Raw genomic sequence first — 26179 nt, 5'->3', positions numbered from 1 at the left:
CAACTAAATTTAAAATCTCTAATTTACTCACTGTTTACAAACATGTTTGAGTTTCCTGTTAAACACAAAGGAAAAATAATAAAATAAAATAAAAAAGCTGCAAACCAGCATCCTCTGACTGATTTTTTTCTACTATGAATGTCATTTTCAAAAAATCTTCTATAGTGTTCAACAGAAAAAAGAAACTCATAAAAGTTTGGAATCACTATATAGGTTGAGTAAATGGTGAGCAAATTTAGATTTTTGGCTGAACTATTCTTTTAACATATGTTGTCAAGTCCTTGGAGCTCTATTTTTAACAAGAGGAGACAAACACAAGTCTTATGATGAAAATGGAAATCAACTTTTTATTGTCGTTCATAAAAGATCATAAGTACAATCAAGTCATTGTATGAAACCGAAAACATTCTCAGTGGAAGAAAGAGTTTGTTTTTTGTTGCTTGCTGCTGATTTGCATAAACATAGTGTTTCCTGTAACACGCCCTTTACCGCTCAATAGTTAGGATCCTACAGAGACTGACTAACAAAAACCTATACCAACCCTTCAGGGAAAAAAAAGAAGCAAGAAAAGAAGAATTTGGTCATGATGCTTATAAAAAGCCATGGATTGGAAGAAAGGGGCTTGATTAGGTTCAGCGGACACTGCAGACAGAAACAGATGATCTCGACAATACAGTGATGGTCCTCTGGTTGCAGTATCCAACTCTGTGCTACAAGGCTTAACCAAAACACAGCCTACACTCCGCATGAGCAGACCTGCATAAAAATATGAACCCGTATCAGGTTCAAATATGTATAAAATGATTTTAGTCTCCCAAACTCTTCCTTATAAGTTAACCATGCAAAAACTGTTTTTTTTCTTTCTTATTATTCTTTCTAACAGTACCTTTAATAAATACTGTGATATTATAGTCATATTTTTTTTAGGAAAAAATAGGCAAGAGACTGACAGGCACCATGTGTTCGAAGGACAGATTTTGCATTTTTAAAAAGATGCAAAGTAGATTATATTACACATGAACTATTTAAGGCCACAATGGTTTTGATTTGGAATCGTCCATCCATCATTCTGATGTCCGAGTTCTTCATTTCTTTTCAGCAAATGGTCATTCGAATAAAAATCAAATACAAAATGGTATGTGATCACAATCTTTACTCCATAGGAAAACCCTTACCCTCATCATAATTTCATTAATCTTGTAACTCAATAACTTATTGTCTGCGGCGCGAAAGAATATTTACAGGTTATCGTCTTAAGGCAGAGTAGAGAAAAGGCCAGAATTGATTATGATTTGTTTTTTTTTTCTACAGCATTAGAAACCCAAGTACGTTATGGGTTAAATGAAGAAGTTCAGTGAGAGAATAAAGTCAACTGGAGTCATTCACTATCATCACATTCCTTAAAGCGATGTCCCATGGAAACGTGGGAAGTGCGTGTGCGACGACTGAAACGATTTTCAGAACAAACCAGCCACCCTGGACGGGGCTCCTTGGTACAGCTGATCAGAAGAACACAGAAAATAATATAATCATCCAGTTGGACATCAGCATCATATGAACAAACAATTCCTGCGTGGCTTCATTTTCAAGTAGTCTTTGTCTTCTAGCTCTTCATAGCTTCTTCATGGTCACCTCTCCAAAAGGACTGTTCGTGTAATACTCGGCTAATCATTTCCCGAAGTTGGCGAAATCTGCAAAGGCATCTTGTTTAGGCTGTCCCATGGCAGGGCTCATTCCCATGCCTGGCATCCCCGTACCCATGCCCATACCTCCTGGCATGCCCATGGTGGCTGCTGACATGCCCATGTTCATATTCATTCCCATCATGCCCTGATTGACTGGCATCCCTCCCATTTGTGGCATAGACATGGGGCTAGAGGTCATGCCAGGCTGCATGCTCATGTTCATTCCTCCCACCATGGTGTTGGTGGGCGGTCTGACCATTGAAGGGGCAGCCTGCATGCCCAGATTCATGCCCGCAAAGCCCTGAGTCATCATATTGACAGGAGTCTGACCTCCTATTGCAGGACACAATAGACAAAATACATTGAAAGAAGGGTCTGGTAATCAAAAAAAAAACAACAACAACTATTTATGCAATTATGTAACAATGTCTGCATATGCTAATATTAATGCTTGTTCGGGAAAAACATGGTGTAAAATAAAGTTTAATGTTATGTTGTATTTATACACTAACACCAGTCAAATGTTTGAAATGAGTAAGATTTTTTATAAGTTTTAAAAGAAGCCAGTTCTGCTCAGCAAGGCTGCAATTATTTGATCAAAAGACAGTAAAACCTGTTAAATTGTGAAATATTATTACATTTTTAAAGAGCCGATATTATGGTCTTTCATGACCTTCCATGCTGTGTAAAACACAGCTCTAAGTGAATGAAAACATCTAGCCGAGGTGTAAATCTGAAAGTGTGTCGTATTTAAAACTAACGAAATAGTCGACTCTCGATTCGAATGAATGATTCGTGTTGGGTTCAGATCTTTTGCTTGAACACATAAATGTCAATAAAGTACATCAAACATGAAGTGCCGGTTCTGGTAAAAACGTGAATGCGCCTTTCCCTTCAGACACTAGTGGAGCACGGGGGATCAAGGGATACGAAGATAATTATCACTGACAGATAGGGATTTGGCTGCAGAGAATAAAGGGTTAAAGTTCATTTCACAACAATACCACAGTATAGTCAACCTAGTGCTGTTTGTATCAAAAATCCGAAAAATGACAGGAACAATAACCTATGCTGCAGTGTGAGATTCGTTGGCCATTTGCTATTGAAGGAGCAGCAGAGACTTATGTATGGGACTTTGTCAGTAACTGTTACAATTCATATAAAGCAGTTTCTTCTTTCTCCGGATCAACAAGTGTAAATACAATTTTTGCCTCATTTTGTGTACTTTGCAAAACGTGTTTAATTGTGTTGCATGTTGTAATCACTTATCTATAGATCAGTGTTTGTACTGTTTCTCTCAGGGTAAACCTTCAAGGGGCCATTCACGTGCAAAACCATGATTAAAACCTGATGTGCTTCTTTCTTTACCAATTTAAATGCGTTTCTGAACTTGCGATCCTCTGCCGTTTGCCTTGGCTATGGCCAGCATCAGCTATTCCTGACACATGCAGCATAGTCAATTTTCAAAATAATTGAACTTTTGCCACTGTGTGGATTAACACTGAATGTGTGTTGTTGTTATTACTTAAGGTTAGGTTTAGGAGTAGAGTATATGCTGGTATTTAACTGCACTGCTTTATTGCACTCCTGCATTGGGCTTTCACATACCCTGTGCTACTTCATAACCATGGTGAACGCTTCTCTCTGTCTTGTGCTGAACCCAGTCAACCAATCACAACAGATTGGGTCATCGGACCAATCAGCGTAGATTAGCTTTGCTTTGATGGGTTTAGGAATAAATAAAATCACTGAACTAATCATGTAGAAGTTGTTGGGATAATTAAGCAAAATTAAATGCATATAATAAGACAATGAAAGTGTTTTTTGACCTTGCATGCATATCAGCCTGTTGTTAAAGACCCCAAAACCAAAATATGACATTTTATAATGCATAATAGGGGCTCTTTAAATAGCAAGTTGTATTATTGAATGTAATTTAAAATGTTATTCATTTCTCTTTTTATGAGTCTTTAGTGTCATGTGATACGAAATCATTATAATCTGATGATTTGCTGTTTTATTATGACCAGTTATTGGTGCAAAAATCCCTAATAATGATTTTTACTGGGGCTGCCCCATATTGGAAAAAATAAACATTGCGATATTTTTTTATTCTGCGAATATTTGCGATATAAATACAATTTCACTAGATGAGTTGAATAAATGTTTGTAAAGAACCTATAATTTTCGATTGATTAGGAAAATTCTGTAGGGCATTAAATATAAACTGTGCATAAAACATAACAATTTAAATTGTGCATAAAATGTAATATAATATAAAAGTTATTGTGCATAAAATATCATAATCAATTGTGCATATAATTTATATAATATAAATCGCGCATAAAAATAGCAATCTACAAACATGGATGAATTTAGTAAAGAAAAATATGCTAATTATATAAACAGTATTTTATTATTTTACAAAGAGTCCCAATGTATTCAGGTATACAGCGATTGAATAATCAAATGTAAAATAATATTACATAGTCTACATTTTATGAACAAGTTACATACGGTACATTTTCTTATGACTAAATGCTTTTAAAACCATTACGCAGTTGTGAAACATGCATAATGATAACTAATCCAGACATAACATTGCATAAGCTTGCGATATGACTATCGCGAATCATCATATTGTGATATTGATGCTGAAACGATATATCGTGCAGCCCTAATTCCTAAATTTATCAGTTGTGAATTTTATTTGCAAACTTTTTTTTGCATTCTAAATGTATTTACTTTCACTCCTAAACTTCTCAAACAACAAAAACAAATAATAAATGTTTCTAGGGCAGATCACGATGATAAACTATTTGAAGGATTGTGTCACTGAAGACTAATCATGCTTAAAATTACGCTTTAAACTAAATTAACAACAGTTATAAATAAATAAAAGAATTTATATAAGTTATAAATAAATAAACATAATAATATTGCAATAACATCACAATTTCAGTTTTTACTGTATTTGTTTTCATAAATGTAGCCTTTGTGAGCATAAGCTTACAATAAAACAAACTAAAATAAAATCTTACCGATTCGACTCGTTGTGTATATAAAAAACAATAATAATACTTTTTCCGACTCTTAATATGGTATTGTTTAATAAAATGTTTAAAACAAGATAAAATGTTATCTAAAAGTAGTCAGAATATATCACATGAAACAAGTATCATTGATTGCAATACTAAATGCAACTTGTACTCTATAATCAATAGCAGTAAAAGACTACTATTTGAAGTAATCTACTTGGTGCTGTCTGATTACTTTTCATCTTTCCTGTGACTCTCATATCAATGCTTACCTTGCTGCATCATGCTGAGTGTAGGCTGAGAAGGTTTGGGCGGCTGCATGCCAGGGCCAAGATAGTCCAGGCTTATGTCTACATTAGAATTGGACCAGGTTGAGGGCACAGGGGCTTTGGGATTAGGCTTCTGGGCCATCGGCTGCTGGGGCATCAGCGGGACGCCCATAGTCTGCAGTGGCTGCCAAGACCAAAGGAAAATGAAGTTAGTTTTAAAACAAACCATTTACGATAATGCCAATATGATCAAAAACAATCTTCAGATGCTATTCTCTGATCCAGTTAAGATCATACTGTTCTGTAGCAGTTCAAGCATGATAATTAAAATTCTCCCATGTTTGCCAATGGCAGAATGACACAAGTCAGAGGAGATGAAAGACAGTATTAATTCTCCAGAACATTACAGTGTGGTTTTCAGGGTTATCAGGAATCTTGAGTTCTACAAGACAGCAATGTTGGTTGAGAGGCATTGTCTTCTCCTAAAATTATTTCAGCATGTTAAAATGCATCTCAAGTCCCTCTAATTATACCATCGGGGGGGAGGGCTGCTTTTTTCTTTAGCCAAACAAAACTTGCCATTTTAAAGTAGGTCAGGCTTTTAGCATGCAAATATTATCTTTGTGCAAGGCTTTTGTTTCAATTTAATGGTTTTCTGACTTAAACTTGTTCCTCCTCATTCTGCCATTCTCTGTGATGGGAGTCCCAAGGGGACTGGGGTTGATGGGTAATGAGGAGGGGGTGGGTGGAAAATTGTGCCGATGCTGCGTGTTAACCCTCGCTCGTTTCGCTTTCATGTTGCTTGCTCTCTAAACCGCTGGCTCTGAACCTCGTCCAGAATTGTCTTTTCTTGCGTAAATAGTGTTTAGTGTGCAGTTCCACTTAGATGAGCTGCATTAAGTACTCCACAGATGGGGGATCTGAATGAAAACCACATCATCTATGTGCAACACAGGCTCTACATCACTCGGTTTCATCTTTATACTTTATTATGTTGTAAACGTGATGTCAAGGGGCCGCAATACATACATAAAAAAAAAAAAAAAGAAGTTTAATACAGGTGTGATGTTTGATTAAATGCACTGTAAAACATTTGTAAGTAAGATACAAGTATGACTCTGAATTAAACTTTTGGTTTTAATCAAAAATTGCATCAAGCCTTTTTACAACAATCAAATAAATAAACCACTACAATATTTCCTGAATCTTGTTCTGATTAAGCATGAACTTAAAACTGACCCAAAGGAACAATGAACTAAGCAGTATCAGAATTCATAACTGGAAATGTGTTTGATAAAAAGCAGCTGTGTGGGATTTTGTGAGCGAGCATGTTAGTTATTGCAGCTGATAATCAAAGAGAGCCTCTTCATCATAAACTGGTGTGGAACTGCAAGAATGATGTCTAGAAAAAAAGCTTTTGAGCCCTGTTCTAAACAGTTTAGAAATTCTATCTATAATATCACATATATTAAAACATAATTTAACAATTAAAGCTAAAACGAGAGCTAAATACCCATTATAAACATCTAAACACCCAGCAACAATAAGCCCACAAAGTGGACTTGTCAATCCTTCTAGATGGATTATGCCGAGGAATGTAAATAGGTGCACTCTGACCAATGAGGAACAGACTACTGGCATGTGACTTGCATAAACACATTTTAGTATTTGAATTGTTTCCTTGTGAAAGCATACTAAACCACTGCAAAAGCAAACAACCTTTCAGAAGATTATTAATATTTCAGATTATGCCTCAAGATGATGTATAGAAGAAAATCTCTAATGCAGTAGGCACCTGTGATTTGGACGTTGGCATGCCAATGGTCTGAGAGGTGGTCATGGAGAAGTTCAAGCTTTGGGAGGTGCTGAAGTTAGTGGTCTGGGAGGAGCCCATTAGGTCAAAGAGGTCAGATGAGGGAGCGGTGGATACAGGAGCAGGGGCAGGAGCCGTCTGAAAACCTGAGAAAAGGTCTATTCCTGCAGGGTTCACAGGCTGGGCTGCTGGGACGGCTTGTTGGGCTGCAGGAAAAGCGTTCCAATCCCCAAAGTCTCCTCCATTCCCACTAGACGCAGGGGCTAAGGAAAAAAACAGTCTGATGAAGTAGAGCACAGAGATAACACGGAGAGCACAGGAAAGCTGTAATAGTTCTGAAGCATTTTGATCAAAAGGCATATTTGTGCTATAACTGCACAAAATCCACAACCTTGCTTCATGTCAGGCTTTATCATCTGGCTGATAAAGCAGAGGATTTGCATTTGCATGCAAATGAGCGCCACAAAAATCAAGAGAAATGCAAGGAAAACAGTAATGAAACTATCGGGGCACTGAAGACGCATAAATATCAAAAGAATCTCAGACTCTCAGTCACTTCAGCTCAGTGCCAGAAATGCAGAGGGTGATGTGTCACACACAACAAGAGCTGAAATGTGTCTGTGCTCATTAGCTTTTAGCACAGCAGCCCACCATATGGCTGCCCCCTCCTCTCACTGTTTAAGAGCTTTCTGCTTGGAGTATTTCATAAACAGGCAGCTGAGGATGGCAAACTCCAGTCCAGCAGAAAAACAAACAGCCTTCTGTTATATTCCCAGAACTACATTTAAATAACCATATAAAAAACACACACATATCACCACTTTGTGTCTTTCAAGTTGCAGTCCCTTAAGCATTTCATTTTAACATGCAAGTTTAATTATATACATAAAAAAAACTGAAATTTAGTTTTGGCAGAAATAAAAAATAAAAGTCTCTTTGTTGGAGTTATAATTATTTACTGTAAAAAAACACAAGATATTTTGAACTAATAATGATGGAAAACTAACTGATTGCTAAATAAATTTATCTATATTTTTAAGGTTAGTAGTTCTGATATTATAGGTGGTGGTGCTTTAATACTGTTAAAAATACTATCGATCAAAGCTTTGATTTTAACTGACCTAAAACAAGCAGTAAAACACAGTATTTTAAAATATATTCTTTAGAAACATTTCTTATTATCAGTGTTGAAAACTGTTATTGTGACATTTTCTTTTCATTTTTTTGAGTTTCTTTCGATAAATAGAAAAGTAGCACAAAAAGCATTCACTAAAACAGATTTTTTTTCTTTAACAATGTTTTTTCTAAACTAAGGTTTTGGTTTATATACCCTCACCGGCCACTTTATTAGGTACACCTGTTCTACTTCTCCTTAACTCAAAGTTCTAAATAGCCAATAACATTACTGAAGTTCAATGCATTTAGGCATGTAGACGTGGTCAAGACGATCTGCTGCAGTTCAAACCGAGCATCAGAATGGGCAAGAAAGGTGATTTAAGGGACTTTGAATGTGGAGTGGTTGTTGGTGCCAGACAGGGTGGTCTAAGGATTTTAGAAATTGTTGATCTACTGGTATTTTCACAAACCCCCATCTCTAGGGTTTACAGAGAATGGTCTAAAAGAGAAAAGATACAGTGAACAGCAGTTCTGTAGTGGCAAATGCCTTGTTGATGCCAGAGGTCGGAGGAGAAAGGCCAGACTGATAGAAAGGCAACAGTAACTCAAATAACCACTTGTTACAACAAAGGTATGCAGAACAGCAGCTCTGAAAGTACAACACGTTGAACCTTGAGGCGGATGGGCAACAGCAGCTGAAGACCACACTTTGGTATTGTTACTGACCATGTCCATTTCTTTATGACCACAACGTACCCATCTTCTGATGGCTACTTCCAGCAGGATAACAAGCCATGTCAAAGCATGAATCTTCTCAGACTGGTTTCTTTAATATGACATTGAGTTCACTGTACTTAAATGGCTTCCACAGTCACCAGAACTACAATGCCAGTGACTTGCGACCCCCAATATCTTCTGAGGTGGCTATAAATACAGAAACTTTGCATGCAATTGCGCACACACACCAATAGACCCAAGTCTGTTCTACGTTGAATTTTTTTTTAATGCATGTCAGTGCTATAAATGTGCCAGAAAGTTTAACCTGGTGTTATAAAATTAATCTGCTGCATCTAATGCTATTGCTGTGTCTTTAGTATGATGTAATTACCCAGTGGTCGCAATCCAATAGAACTAGTAACTATAAAGCTACGATAGTATACTATAAATGACTATATATATTTTTTTTTTGAGTAGGTTATGGATAAATTATGGTAATTCCAATGGTTTAATTAAAATAAATAGATTTTTGGAACTTCATTGTTCTGCGACATCTCGGGGGGTCCAGACCCCCACATTGAAAACCACTGCAATAGAGCACCTTTGGGATGTGGTGTAGAGATTCGCATCATGGATGTGCAGCCGACAAATCTGCAGCAACTATGGAATGCTATCATGTCAATATGGACCAAAATCTCTAAGGAATATTTCCAGTACCTTGTTGAATCTATGCCATGAAGAAATAAGGCAGTTCTGAAGGCAATGGGGGGTCTAACCCAGTACTAGTAAGGTGTACCTAATAAAGTGGCCAGAAAGTGTATTAAAATAATGTGTTGTTGTTAATGAAAACTAATTAGTCGTTTTCAAAGAAAACCCTACCAAGCTTAAGCTTTTCACCACTGGTGCACTTTTGTTGAGGAAAGTAGAAGTAAATTCAACCAAGAGTTCTCAGGTTGTATTTTTGACCTTATGGTGTGTTAGGAGGTTACATAAACATACCAGTTGATGACGGAAGACTGGCTGCAGCTGCAGGAGAGGAGAAATCAGCAAAACCTCCAATCAGGTCAGAGCTGAGACCTAGATTGAACGAGAGAGAGCTTCAATTATGACATTCTAGATTTGCAAACATATCAATCTTCACTGATGTCCTAAGGAAAAGACAAAAATGGAAAAGACAAAAACAAGAAACATCTGTTGGCATCTTTGAGGGACACAAACACACACACACACACACACACACACACACACACACACACACACACACACACACACACACACACACACACACACACACACACTCTCTGGTCACATTACATTCCAGCAGCCTGTAGCTGGAGTTGTGTGGAGGAGGACAGATGCAGCTGTTCGGCTGGTGGTGGAAGGAGCAGGACAGTGAGGAGAGGGAGCTGCGCATCTGCTCAGCACTATACACCCACCAGGGACCACTTTGACATCTGGCCTCAGTGACTAAATGTTCCAGCAGGCAGCAGGAGCACAGGAGAGTGCATATGCTAAACTTCACAGTGCCCCCCTCCCTTTCAGCGGGACATGGCCATAGCGCATGACTAACGGCAAAATGCTTTCTTCTACTTTTACTTATCTCGTCATCCATTTTCAAGACCGCCCAACCATGGTTTTCCTGGCTAATATCTATTATTAGTATTATTCAGAAAAGTAGTTTGACAGCGTGGTTGGTTTACTTTATGACTCACACCATGCATCAGTGTTTATTTATGCCAACATCAATCAATCGATTTGAATGAACGACTTTACTTCTTTTATAACCGGATGAATCAGTGTTTCTGAACAAATGATTCAATGAAAAATACATTTTCTTCACAGTTACTTGTCACAATCTACTGGTTTAATGATGTAATGGACTCTTGGTTTAAAACCATTTTGATTCCTACACTAGAACTAAAATACCAATTTTTGTGATGATTTGTGTTTTTGTGACGGAAATAATGATAATGTGTGGCTAAAACCAGTCATGATTTTAATTGTACATAACGGATCTCTGTCTCTCGAGTAACAAGCAGGACAAATGCAGATTTTATTGCATTACTATGGTTGACTCACTGTCAAGAGTGTGTACGCGTTTGAATCAAGATTTCAATCTGATCAAGTACTCAACCAAAAAGCAAATGAACGAGATATAAAAATATAATCCACAATATTTTCTAAAGATTTGCTAAAACTGTAAATCTGCCAGACTTTACCTTGCAAAAGGTGAAAAACTGTCACACTAAATGTCACAGTATATTGTTGGACAGACTTCAAAATTGGATTTGTTTATCTGAAACAGTGTTAAGTTGGTTCACTTTAAATCTCTTTGAACATTCAGTTTGTCTATTTGGGTGGTCAGATCACGGACAGTCTCCCTGTGTCAGGGGTCAGTACTTGGTCCACTCTTATTTAGTATTTATATGCAGCCTCTTGGACAAATTTTGCAAAAATTTGGTGTAGGTTATCACTGCTATGCTGACGACACACAGACTTATATTTTTAAATTAAACCATTGCAAAACTGAGATTCTATTGGTTGGCACTCCTAATGGTGAGTAGTTAGCAATTTTAAGCTGTCAGTCGATGACTTTCAATGGTCACCTTCTCCACAGATGTACAATTTTGACATACTTTTTGATGCTCAGCTTAGCTTAAAATTCCATTTAACAAAAGCAGTTTTTCATCTACACAACATTGCACGCATTAGACCCTTTCTTCCAACACCAGATGCTGAGAGGCTTGTTTATACCTTCATCACATCCCGCCTAGATTTCTGCAATTCAGTTTTTGGGGGTCTTCCTGCTAGTTCTCTCAGGACATTATAGTACGTTCAAAACTCAGCTGCATGTGTGTTGACACACCCTTCGTCACATTACCACATTACCCCAGTACTTCAGCAACTACACTGGCTACGTTTCAAGTCACATAATGATTTTAAAACTTTAATTTTAAAAAAAGCAGTTCATGGATTTGCTCCTGGTAATATTTGTGATATTTTTTTTTTACGTATGATATTTTAAGTTCTGAGTCTCACTTGGTTTCAGCCTCATTGTAGATTCAACACTATGGGAGGTAGGGCATTCTCCTACCACGTGCCTAAATTATTAAATGCTTCACCTACAACCATCAGGAATGCCACCTTTTTCAGACTCACCTTTTTAGTATTGCTTTAAATTTATGAGGATTGCTGTCATTTTGAACTATTTGTAGCATTATGGTGTTCAATGTTTTTTTTCTTTTTTGTATTACTGTTTTAATGTTTTGTAGCGCTTTAAGTTTGAGAAAGACACATAACAAATAACATTTATTATTATTATTATTATTATTATGACTATGTACCTTTGGAAGCTGGTTGAGCAGGTGCAGGATCTGCTGAGAACAGGTCCACCAATCCAGAACTGGGCTGACTCACTGCTGATGTCGTAGTAGTCTATATTAACAAAAAGAGAAACCACTCTTAACAGCTACCACAAGATGTCAGTGTAGAGTCGATATATTATAAAATACATGAAAATTCACATTATTTATTAACGAATGTCTCTATTAACCAAGAGATTTAGCTATAAAGCCAATGATTTTGTGTAGTGCTTCTTTACCTGGTTTGTGTTAGAATTGTTGGAGGATTTGTCGCCAGTGTAATGAGCAGCTGCTCCAAGGTCTATCGTTTTTGAGGGAACGCCTTTTTTACGAGTGGCAGTGGTCTCTGTGGCCTGGACGATCTGGACGCTTTTGGTTGTCACAGTTTCTTCATCATCTTTGAACTCAGATTTCCCCGACTGCCCATTTCTCGTTCCACGACGCTCCTCATCTGCCTCACTATAGAATTTTTTTTAAAAATGAGGAAAACAGTCCATGACATGATCGGTTCACTTGGTTATAAACAGCTGTCAACAATCTGTTGATTAAATTAGTTGTAACATTTATGCATTTGCATTTTGTGAGAAGAATAGGTTTTTCCAGGTGATCTGAGAAGGGAAGGTGAGATGGCCTAGGGGTCCTGACCTGAATCTGTCAGGCGAATCCTCCCTGTCTTTTTTGCGGAACATGTTAATGGTGTCATCAATGGTGCTTCCGATCTTATCGCTGATCTCTCCCAGTTTTTCACTAAAAGGGAATGCTCCCTTGTTCTTTTCCCAGTCATCATCCCATTTTGAGCGTGGCTCTCTGGAATCAAACCTGTCCTCCGCTGTAGGATACATAAAACAGTGTGTTTTGCTATACACATACACAAACACAGCATACATTCAAGAAATACAGGAAATTAAGGGGGAAAATTGCATCATAAAAACATGTCTGAGTCATCAAAAATAAAATTAAAATTTATTTTACATAAATAAAAATGATGCTCCTTAATTTATTTTTATGACAATTAAGCACATTTTCCAATCCAGTTCTAATTTCACTTTTGTGATTTTTTTTTACTTTTACTGAAAGTAAAAAGTAAGTTCACTTTTGTGATTTCTATTATTCTAAATGATTATTCCAATTCTAATTACCTAATTAGCATAAACGTAGGCAGTGCAACACATATTAGCAAAACATTTACTTTAATTACCATGCTCATTTGTTAATTACACTTCTTATTAAGTACTGCTTAATTAATACTAAAAAGATGCCAAAACTGGTACTGTAAAAAGACTTAACGTCATATCAATTTAAAATATAATCCTTTTTCCTTTTAAGGGGACACACAACTTGGTTTATCATAAGATTCATCATAATTTATGTGAATGTAAAGAGAAGCGAAATAAGCCTGTGATGCTTCCTCTCTAAAATATCTTAGAACTGTGGTTATATTACTATATAACTTGCAAGCCACAAACTCAAAAACACATTAAAATACACGCATATCAAGTTTCATTAAGCTTTAGAGCTAAACGACTGTCAGAACTAAACTAAAACAAGATACCAGTTAAATCTGAAACAGCCATTACAAATCATGCACTGCAAAAAGAAGGCAAGCTTTTTTTGCTTTTGCTTCCTAATCAAGGACATCAAAAACATAATTTATACTGTCATGTGAAAAAGCAGCTATGCGGGGTATTAAAATAAACCTACAGTATAGTTCACTCATCTGGCAATGCAAATCCCCTAGGTATAATAACGGTGGAGAGAAGGACAGAAGACCTCCTTGTTTTTAGAGGGTCCCATTTAGATAAATTCCTCATGATTAATGTATATGATGTAAAACACCTTGAATAGCTTTATATATATATATATATATATATATATATATATATATATATATATATATATATATATATATATATATATATATATGATTGTGTAGATGTGGGTGTGTGTGTGCAAGTTAAGAAAAGAGAAGACATTAGGTACTTACAGTATCTGAAGCCTGACATACTATCAGAGGACACGCCTATATACTTGTCCCTGTTTTTCTTAGCCTTCTTCCTTTCCTCTCTCAATCTGTCATCATCCTGCACAAACTCTATAAGCTCCTTCACCTTCTGACGCACATTGACACCCTGGTCCTTGCCGTTCTCGTCTGAAACACAAAAACCCATTCATCCATCACTGACCTGTATCTGAGAAACATCAAACAGCGTTCATGACAGACAAATAATTATACGAGCACTCGTCTTTGTGTAGTTTACTCACCGACACAATGATAGCTCTCAATTGAGCGCAAATCATACAGGTGTTCTCTTGCGCTCGTGACCACGCGTTCAGACCCATTTCTGATCAGGTAAGCCAGCAGCAGTAAAGACTGAAATAGGGAAGACAGAAAAGCTCAAAACAGATCACAGTGCAGGCAAAGCATTCAATATTGCAATAAGCACAAACTCAGCACAAAAAAAAACAATGGACCATTTCAATATGGTGAGGTCACTGGCCCATGAACATTTTCTGCTTGTAATCAAACAATTTTATAACCATAACAATTGGCAATTCAATTATAACTTAATGTTAAAAAAGTTTGAATTCTCAGAAGTTATAGGAATTAAAAATGTCAAACAGGAAACCCGTTGGGACCATTATTTTTGTTAACATCCCTCAAAATGGTAAATAGCTGCCTAAGACACTACTGTTTAACCAAAAACCCAATACTTATCAATAATTGCACACCTTGTAAACTCTTCTCCAGTTTTTCTTGTTGTCTTTGAGCATTCTTGTCCACAGCATGTTCATTACCTCTGGAAACTGTTCATACATAAATGTGCACCTGAAATTAACCAAAATAAAAGATTATCTAAGGATGCACGCTCAACTGCTTTCCAGATAAATGCAGATCAATCACCAAATTCCCCTCCACTTGCCTCGCAATTTCTCCCATTAGCTGTCCAGAAGGTCCCCATGGGTCATCATTGGTGGCTTCCCGAACTTTCGACTCAGTTTCAGTATAGTTCATCACAACGTTGGTTCTGTGAGAAAGAGATTAAAGCACAACAGCCTTTTAGAAGAGTCAAACTGTGTTTGTTATAAAGGATATCTGCAAGTACAAGCCTTTCAGCAGAGAATAAATATAGTTAGATTTTGTATTACACACACATTTAATACTTTAGTTGTTCAACATGGTAAGACATTAATCAAAATATGGATCCTTGGCTGCAGGAAATGGTTTTGTGCAAGTGACATTTGTACTGTAATTAATAAAAAGAAAAATGGGAGTTATTTTGGGGCTGTTCAGCTGAAAGAAAGACAGTTTGTATTAAAAAGCAGATTATCCAAACCAAATGACATTTTCCACTCTGTCCAAATGGTTATAAATACAGCAGTGATTGTAAACGCAGAAAATCACTTCCTATTTAAACGTATAAAGCTATATAGGCTTATATTTGTGTATGATGCTGTCGGGTTAGTGATTAACTCATTTAAAAAGCCCCTAAGGTTACATCACTTTTACCAGAAGACATATTTATATTACCTATTAAAAAGAAATGACTTTAAAATAGTAGAAGTGAGAGATACTAACAAAAAAGAAACAAAATGTCAGAGGTATCTTCACTATAAAATAAAAACAAACTGCTTTGGTTGGAACAAAACGCGATGAACCGACAGCCTATCAGTCAATCGTCACCATTACTAAATTTCAGATTAGAATGTTTAGAGTTTAGGAAATCAATGGTGTTTATCAGACAAGTCAAACTTTGAAAGATTTAATGACATCAAGGAAGTGGTGTTTAAAACCGGCCAGTACACTTTCTAAAATATCAGGGCCATTGGTTCTTGTAAGTTCCTCAATAAATAATTATTTAAATTAAAATGATTCATTCAAATTGGTTGATTCATTTAATAACAAACTAAATGACTATAAAAGCATCACTGAAATATTAGCTCACTCAGTTTGTTCAAGAACACCATCTTTCGAAAATGAAACCCTGCAGTTTTGCTTTGTTTGGAACTATATTCCCTGGCAAAACAGGAAAATCTATGGCATGTCTAAAATGCTAATCGCATTTGCAATATCACTCATGTGATGATATTTAAAATGAGGCACATTTGATTTTCTGATATTACCAAAATATACTTTATAAATATCAAAAACAAACAAACAGAAATATATTTTGCTTTCATGATTTTGCTAAGGGCAATTTAATAGGCTTCATCATACAGTTAATGTGTTTGGACTCTCACAAAGTGCTTTTATAAATAAAGTAACACTCAATGTTGTCAAATTGTAGGGCTGCACAATATAAATCGTTTCAGCATCGATATTCCAATGTGCGCATCCGCAATAATTACATCGCAAGATATGCAAAGTTGAGTCTGAATTATAGTTGAGCAGGTGCTACAGAAGACATCTGACATGTGAATTCACTGCCATCATTTAATAACTTTTTAACCATAATAGAGTGAAAATTTATCATTAGCATGGGTTTTTTAAGGCCTGTGACGTGTGACTGAGCATTTCAAGAGAGTGTAAAATATTTGGGTCCAAAAAATATGTTTGGAGGTATAACAAAGATTTACCTGGAAAAAAGGTAAAGTTCTTATTACTTGAAGTTTTTGTCTTGCTTCTAGTCCAAATATCTACATTTGACAGTGAAAATAAGCTTATAGTCACCCTATTGGCAGATAACTTTGCTTTGTTTTAAAGAAAAACCCTTAATTCTGACTTCTTTCAGCAAAACAATACTTTTACTTGATTAAGCATTTAGATATTTAGACTAGAAACGAGACAAAGCAAAGTAAGAAAAGCATTTTTTTGCATTGTGATTTTTTCCATTTATGTGCTGTTAGACTCCTCAGAAAACTGTCAAATAGAGCATTCAAATGACTAGTGAAACTGTATTCTTATTGCAGAAAAATAAAACATAAAATTATCAGATTTTTTTCAACATCGTGCACTGCAGCCCTATCAGATAATATATCATTAAAACAACAATTGCATTATTATTGCAGATGATGAATATCACACACACCTACAGAACAGTTACTTGAATAATCAAAAACCTCAAACTCCTCCTTCATCTAAATATCATGCTGAGGTAGCCAAGTAGACAATTCAGCAAAAGCACTTACATGAAACCAGTTTAGCCCAATAGCGGCAGAGCCAGAGTGAGATAAATAGTGGTTATACAAGATACACAAGATCTCAGTATAAGGGTGGGGTGTACAACAGAATACAGGGTGGATCAAATAAACGAACACATCCTCAATTTTTCCTATTCCTGAATTTCTGTGGGTTTTGATTTTAAAAATTGTCAATTGTCTATGGGTTCATAGTATATTAAGAAAATAACTTGGTATTGTCTTACTCAGTGGAAATGTAAACCCAAATTAGCAAGAACAAGTCAAAAACTTAATATGTCCTATATCCATGTTTCCTTGTTTTTTTTTTAAAGTGTAGTTAATTAGATTAGACAATAACAAAATTATAATGACCAAGAAGAAATAATAATAATAATAAATAAATAAATAAATAAATAAAAACTAGCAGACACATGAATCTGGCATTATATGAGGTGACTGACAGGAAATCAGTCCTCTTAAGCTTACAGGTTGCAGTAATTGCCATCATCTGAAAAAATCTGGGATAAACACACACGTGTCGGATTCTTTAAAAACACACCAGACCGGTCAGATGCATTAACTGGTTTCACAGCTTGATGACAACACAGCTTTTTTTCTTAGCTGCAACTAAAATCTTTTCCAAGGTTATATGATACCTGTTGTTGGTTATTTACTGTACTAAATATTGATACTACAGTCTTTCTTTGTCATCTTGTGACATTCACACCATTTTTGAACAAGCTGTCCATCACTTTACCAGCATGAAGCTACATTCCCCATTGGTCCACCCATGGCTACACTTCTCTAGTTGTCTGTTAAAAGGTCACACTGTTGGAAATGAATGATTTTGGAGGCAAGCATCTAAATTCACTCTGCTTGCCACACTGTCTCCAAAGTTGCTTTGCAAAAACAGGAAATGGCTTTTTTTCGGGTCATGATGTATCGTGTTTGTCAAGATGATATTCAATATTTTATGTTATACAGTCCAGTACACAACATGCAGATTTTTTTGGTCACTTCGGACATTAAAGCTTGACCACTTATCTTCCAACAGCATATGCTGCCATGTCAGCTGTAAATCATCACATAGTTTCATGTAAATGACACAGTTTCAGAGACATACCCAGATAGGTAACACCCAAAAGTTTGCACAAACTCTCATTTGTGAATTAAAGCCTTCAACAACCGCTGTTCTGTACTATGAGAAAATAGCAAGATAAGAATGGGGGGAAAACTAGATTGAGAGTTGCACAATAATTAATGATCACCATACAACAGATCATTTTATTCTATTTTTTTAATTAAAATGATTAAACTTTCTAAAATTAAAATGATATTTGGGTCAATGACGTGACGCTCATTTTTTTGTGTCCATGTCTTTTAAATAAATTCAAGTAGGTTACAGTTTCAAAATAAATAAGCAAATTACTTGCATACATTCTCTATTTTGAGGACCAAGTTTAATTTTTTGGTTTTAATCCATTTTAAGAAAATTTTTAGGGGATTATTGCAAGAATGTCAATGTGGTGTAACCAAAAAAAATTGGTACCAAATAGTTTACCTTGTTTAAAAAATGTGAAAGCCTCAATGAAACATTGTATCGGCTAGTCTGGCATAATTTTACATTAGACATATTTAATAGTAAATAAAGGTAAATATAGCACAATTGTTTTAAATATTATAATTCATTTGGGGAATTTTTTCTGTCACCTCAAATTTCTGAAATGTCAAGATGGTGTAACCACCATTTATTGAGCCATTTTGTTAATATTGTGCACAAGACAGTTAGACAGGAAATTGAATCACAGAGAAGAACTCTTGATAAGACTAATTGCTGCATGCAAAGGTTAGTAACTCTTTTTAAAATGTGAGATACTTTGACCTTTTTAAGGTATGGTCAGCTATTCTTAGATATGCATGTCAAATGGTAAGACCCCAGAAATGCACTGATAATTGTTCATAATTATAAAAATAAGTATTATATTTAAAAGTTAAATTTGAAATATTCCCACCAAGCCCATGTGCTTACATAGATGTTATTGATAATGCCTGTCAAATTTCATTTTAAGTTGAAATGTCAAGGGGTGTAACTGGTTACACCATTTGACTCATATAGCAGGAGTCTTTCTGTCAGGGGTAAATTTAGTCAAATATCATTAGTTCATGATGCTGATCAAAAATGCGACATAAATTAAACTACTATTTGTGTTCATAGTGTAGATTATTTATTTATTTTTGTTTGAGAAATAGGTGCTTAATCCACAACCTTACTATTAAAGCTTTGTAAACATAGGATAAAATTATTTTACTGCACAACATAAATTTTTTTTTTTTGTTTATGTTAATCCATGTTTATATTCACACAATATAATGTACACACTCTCTCATTCACACACACATTCATACACTACAGTCAATTTAGTTTTTCTAATTCACCTATACCGCAAGTCTTTGGACTGTGGGGGAAACTGGAGCTCCCAGAGAAAACCCATGTCAACTCCACACAGTAAGCCATCCTGGTCCATCTTGGACTCAAACCAGCAACCTTGTTGCTGTGAGACAACTGTGCTAACCACATTAGCCACTGTATCACCCTCCTTTGAAATGTTGTAAGTATTTTTTTTCTTCTTGAGAAAGTCTTATTTCTTTTAGTTTGGATAGAATGAAAGCAGTTTTTAAAATGTTTAAGCAGTTTTTAAGGTCAATATTGTTAGCCTTCTTAAATACAGAACAAACCACAGTTACCCAATGACTTGGCCAATAGATCTTACTTGCCTAATTAACCTAATTACATTTTTAAATGTCACTTTAGGCTGAATACTAATGTCTTACAAATTATCTAGTCAAATATTATGTGCTGTCATCATGGCAAAGATTACGGAAGAAATCAGTTATTAGAATTTAGTCATTTAAACTATTTTGTTTAGAAATGTGTTGACAATAATATTCTCTCTGTTAAAGAGCACTTGGGAATTTCTTTTTTAAATAAAAGAAAAAATTTACATGGGAAATGAAACAAGGTTGACAAGCCTCTATAGACTGAGTGCACACAGCCTTAAGTTTTGGAGGTTTTCATACTTGATGCGCTTGCTGTTGTACTATTATTATTAACAACTGGAGGTGACTCGGAGGAACTTTAATGATGAAAAGTTGTGAAGAACAAGTCAGAAGTTGCTAAACAAATGAATTGCAGTTGAAATCAGTTTTGTTTGGGTTTTTTTACAGCATGTCTGATAAAAAATTTTCTTCTGGAGAAAGTCTTATTTGTTTTACTTAGGCTAGAATAAAAGCAATTTTTAAAAGCCATTTTGAGGTAAAAATTATTGGCCCTTTTAAGCTTTTTCCCCGCGATAGTCTACAGAACAAACCATGGATATACAATAACTTATCTAATTACTCTAACCTGCCTAGTTAACCTAATTAAGCCTTTAAATGCTACTTTAAGCTGTATAGAAGTGTCTTGAAGAATATCTAGTCTAATATTATTTACTGTCATCATGGCAAAGAGAAAATAAATCAGTTATTAGAGATGAGTTATTAAAACTATTATGTGTTGAAAATGTGTTGAAAAAATCTTCTCTCTGTTAAACCGAAATTGGGGAAAAAATAACAGGGGAGCTAATAGCTCAGGGGGACTAATAATAATTCTGCATAATTCTGAAGTTAACTGTATAAAATAAATAGTTTGTGGATAAGTTGTGGATACACTCATGAAATTATTTGTTGTCAGTCAGTCGTGTATGCTTACAAAAATTGGCCTTTAATCCCAGCACCAAGGCAACAACGAGTAAGCAGCAGTTCTTACGTACTAGTGATTTACGTACAGTGTTTGGCAAATTGTTTCTAAATAGCTTAAAAGTAAAATAGTGGATTTTTTTCTAATATCATCTACTTATTTTTATTTTAATTAAGCCAACTGAAAAGAAACAGTGATGGAAAAGGTGTTAAATGTTAAACATGTTTCTTTAGTTTGTTAATATTCTATTGATGAGGGCCACACATTTAATGTAAAGGATGTTATTACTTGGTGTATTAAAGTTCAGCAACCTGGTTTCATTGTTCTAAACACATTTGTCAATGACAATCCCACTGAAATTGTTGACTATCATTCTTAATTTGAATTGATTTTAATTGTCAATTTCAAAATCTTTGGCTGTAGAAGCAACACTGTCAGGTGGTGTAACTGGTTTTTGTCAATTGGTGTAACCAGTATTTTACATAAAAATATAATTATGTACATGGAAATAATGTGAAATTAAAATTAAAACACTTAGTTTAGTGTAATAAAATAGTTTTTAACATTTTTTACATAATTTGTCAAAGATTATTTAGAAACCAGAAGTGTTTTTAGCATGTGTCTGGCCGAATATTGCAAAAACTCATTAAAATGTACATTTAGAGATAATGCGAATACAATAAATGTTATTGTGGTATTTTAAAATGAAGTATTTATTTCAGTGTGTACACTTGCATATCATCTAGGAGGAGTACATTTTTTAATATTTCACAATTTTTGGCAGTTACACCATTTGACATTTTCAGTTGCATTCAGTCTTAATGTCTGTAAAAAATGGTGTAAATGTTATTTTTAATTACATAAAATCAACATGAATACAATCTGTACATTTTAAAATATCTGACGGATGCTTTTAAATCAACTTTGTAAAAGATTTTTAAATTTCCCATCTTGCCAAACCTGTTTTGTCACTGACCCATTTATGTCACAAAGTTTCTGTTTAATAAGGGGTGACCAGCTACAGATTTGAGTTATCTCTGACTGGCACATTTAATTCTAAATTGCAATCCTTTCATAATAAACAAACTCGTAAATTATTCATTAAACAGTAACTGACAGTTTGATTTTAGATAGCACAGCCAAAAACAAAACTCTTAAAGTCTGCAACAAACCAAAATAAATAGATTTTAATGGCTCACATTGCTCTTCTTGAGGTGAATGATTACTCTTTGCAAGAAATTTTGGTAATCTTTAATCAAATTTGTTTCCACTCTTCAATGTCTATCCTTCTGTAAGGCTGTTAGACAGCTCAAGTAAAACACCATAAGCCATTTCTCTACAACTGTTAGTTTGCTGTGCACAAAAGTTTGTGAGAAGGAATACTTTAATAAAACAATGCCCTTTATTCAAATTCAGATAGAAAAATGTCACAATACCATGTTAATTTTATAGGAACTTACACCTCATGCAAGATTTAAATGGTTTGGAAACATGTTAAAAGTGGGTCCCAGCTGAAATTTAGTTCAAAATACTAAATATAAACCAATTCATGTAAAACATTTCTTTGACCTTTGAGTATAATGTTGTTTATGTTTGTTTAAAATGTTATTTTCATTGGAGATACATTTTCTTCTTCTGAACAAATGTGTATTAGTTTGGTTTGTACTAAAGCATAGCAGAAACTATATTTCTGAAGTGTTTGATGTCCCTCTCGTTTTAGGGGTAAAAACACAAGTTTCTGTTTAACTGCTGCAGTTTTCATGAAACTCAGTGGCCTCTATTACTGTATAATCACCGACACATCCATGGCTTTGAAAAATGTAAACAGTTTGTTGAATAATCGGCAGTAAACACACAGCACACAAATATGAACAATGAGCTGTTGTTCATATTAGGCTAACTAGTTAGCTTGAACAAATGACTCCCGAACGTTACAAAAAGTTTAAGTCACTTCATATATAAATTTAAACGCATACTCCTGTTTTAAACAACAGTTTTCTCACTTAAAAAGATAAACAATCGCAAGGTTAGTTTATGTGGAAAGCACTTTGATACACAAGCGCCGTGTTTTGACAGCCAGCACAAGTTTAGCAAGTGTCATAAAATTAGCCAATGTGTTGATATTAAGGATCCCTGTGCAATATTAGGGCGTTAATAAACAAGTTTAGACCTCTTGTAAAGTAACAAAACCGATTGAAAAATCTGCACTGGTGAAATACAAGACTTTTAAGGGGAACACAAAGCTGTTGTTAGCCGCTGTGCTAACTTAGCTCCAGTCTCGAGAGTGCGATGTGACGTCAATGAGTGCGTACGTGTCTCATTTTCAACAGGTACGAGGCAAGACGCCGAAATACTTTCGAAAACATCCAAAATACTCACGCTTTATCAACCAGCTCCCGCACTTTCCACATATTCAACATCTTGGCCGTGTCGCTGTGGCTCTCGGTCGAGTAAACAGGTGTTCCAGCCCTTGAAATCCGCTGGTCGTGCCAGTAGAGCTGTCACGAAAGCCGAAGCATGAACTCTAAAGTTACGGCGGAGGAGCGCAGGCCACACAGGTTTCTACGGAAATGCTCCGTCACTTACGGAAATTTCGTAGGCTGCTTCAGCAGAAACACTACATCCTTTCAAGATGAGGATATGACATAATATACTTTAAAGTAACCTTGCAGAAAATGGTAGAGAAGGAATATTAATTGAAGGAAACTCTGGGTATCTATTAAATATATAATTTCAAAGAAAATCAAAGAAATCTTACTTAAGATACTACATAAACTTTACCCTGTTAAGCATTTTTTAACCAGATTCATTGAAGAAATTGATGTCAATTCTTCGTTCTGTTCATTAGCCTACCCAGAAACAGTACCTCATATTTTCTACCATTGTATACAAAAAGTTTATGGTGGAAGAAGGTAGTCTATCTAAATTTAAAAAAAAAGATAAAGTGCAGTCAAAATTTCTTTTACTGTATGATTATATTTTTTTGTTTGTTTTTTTAACTAGAAGTTAGAAAATGAATCTTCTGTTATTAATCTTTTGATTATACTTACCATGTTTCATTTCCATCCTTGTAAATTTAGCAGTCAGAAACCACTTGTATGTGTGTTATTTTATTTTATTTCATATTTTCATTTCATTTTTACTTCATTCATATTTTTAGTACACCTCTGGCATTGTTTTGTATGTTATATGCATTAATAAAAACGTATGTAGAGAAGAAGATTAAAGTAAAGTGATGGGTTTATTTGACAAAAACTTTAATTGGGAAACAACAAAACAGCTCAGACAAAGATACAATAAGAATACGTTTGTGTAGTTGTCACGTAATAATTGAATTTAAATGAAATTTAATTCCAGTTAAGTTACCAGACTTTAACTGTAATACCAAACAGATTTGATATTTTAGTGTAAATGTAAAGAGGTGAAATTAAAGGGGGTAAGCTTTCACAATTTTTCACTTGTTAAATGAATTACTGATGATATCATAAATTATTTATTCATTCATTTTCTTTTTGGCTTAGCCCCTTTATTAATCTGGGGTCGCCACAGCAGAATGAACCGCCAACTTATCCAGCAAGTTTTTACGCAGCGGATGCCCATTCCAGCCGCAACCCATCTCTGGGAAACATCCACACACACATTCACACACACTCTCATACACTACGGACAATTTAGCCAACCCAATTCACCTGTTCTGCATGTCTTTGGACTGTGGGGGAAACCGGAGCACCCGGAGGAAACCCACGCGAAGGCAGGGAGAACATGCAAACTTCACACAGAAACGCCAACTGAGACGAGGTTCAAACAAGCAACCCACTGACCTTATTGCTGTAAGGCGAACGTGCTACCCACTGCGCCACTGTTTCGCCCTATCATAAATTAATATATAATAATTATAATATATTATTCATTGATTTTCTTTTTGGCTTAGTCCCTTTATTAATCTGGGATCGCCACAGCGGAATGAACTGCCAACTTAACCAGCATATATTTTACACAGCAGATGCCCTTTCAGCTGCAACCCTGGGAAACATCCATACACACTCATACACTACAGACAATTAAGCCAACTTAATTCCCTTATACCTCCTGGGGGAAACCAGAGCACCTGGAGGAAACCCACGCCAGCACGGGGAGAACCTGCAATCTCCAACTGAGCCTAATCTTTTGACTTTTGATAAATATATATATATATATATATATATATATATATATATATATATATATATATATATATATATATATATATATATATATATATATCAAAAGTCAAAAGATTAGGGTCAGTTGGATTGTCAGATGTTTTAAAATAAGCTTCTCCTGCTCACCAAGGCTGCATTTATTTAATCAAAAATACAGTACAAATTGCAAAATTGTGAAATGTTATTGCACTATAAATTAACTGTTCAAAAGTAGTTTATAATTTAATTGAATAATTTATATATTATTATTATTATTAATAATAATAATAATAATTATTATTATTATTATTTACAATAATACTAGTAATAAAAGCAACAATGACTGGAGTAATAATTTCATTTGAAACTACATACAATAAGAAAGCTATTTAAAATTGTAAAAAATATTTAACAATTTAACATTTTTTTACATTGAATGCTGCCTTCATAAACAGAATATATAAACTGCAGAAATAAAGGTACAGGAGCTTTCACTGGGACGGTACCTTTTCAAAAGATACACATTCGTATTCAAAGAGTCCACAGTGGTACCTCAATGGTGCATATTAGTGCTAAATGTACCTAAAACATACCTTTTAAGTACAATTATGGACCCTTCAGGTAAAAATATGTATACCTTTTGAAACTTTTGACTGGCCCAGTTACAGCTCCTGTATCTTTATTTCTGAGAGACTTTAAATCATAAACCAATATTAATCATAATACACTTTGGCAACATTTTTGGACAACACTTTTTTTTGGACAACTTATTTTGAGACAACTTAGTTTTTATTAGTTACTTAATTTTAATTAAAACACCTAGCAGAACTCCATTTTTTTAATTTAAAGGGGCAAAAGTAAAATTAACAAGCTATAAGTGTTTTAGATGTGATTAAATACATTAAATAATTAATAATAATTAAATACAATAAATAATAATTTAATAATTAAACACATTATTTACAACTTCATGCCAGAAAATAATATTTACTACAATGGCAAATTCATTTTATAAATTAATATTAGTTAAAACACTTGCTGTGCAACTTTTTATATACTTCCAGCTTAATTAAAGTACCAACAGAATTGTAATTTTCATGTGAATCATTTATATACACTGTAAAACCCAAAAAGGTAACTCAAA

General features: G+C 34.8%; 1 protein-coding gene across 1 annotated transcript; it reads right to left on the bottom strand.

Moving 5' to 3' along the window:
- Positions 1-1303: 1303 nt before the first annotated feature.
- Positions 1304-23371, bottom strand: clint1a (clathrin interactor 1a). The gene is given in 12 exon segments (NM_001003412.1): positions 1304-2018; positions 4996-5176; positions 6788-7068; positions 9638-9715; positions 11983-12073; positions 12240-12459; positions 12646-12829; positions 13985-14149; positions 14263-14371; positions 14731-14827; positions 14922-15026; positions 23234-23371. Coding segments are annotated over 12 exon segments (1902 nt in total). The 5' UTR covers positions 23275-23371; the 3' UTR covers positions 1304-1668.
- Positions 23372-26179: the final 2808 nt, after the last annotated feature.

The sequence above is a fragment of the Danio rerio genome, chromosome 14 (assembly GCF_052040795.2).
Source record: "Danio rerio strain M-AB ecotype USA chromosome 14, GRCz13ab, whole genome shotgun sequence".
NCBI classification, from domain to species: domain Eukaryota; kingdom Metazoa; phylum Chordata; class Actinopteri; order Cypriniformes; family Danionidae; genus Danio; species Danio rerio.
Note: the sequence above shows the minus strand (reverse complement) of the source record. Positions and strands in the feature narration are given on the sequence as shown.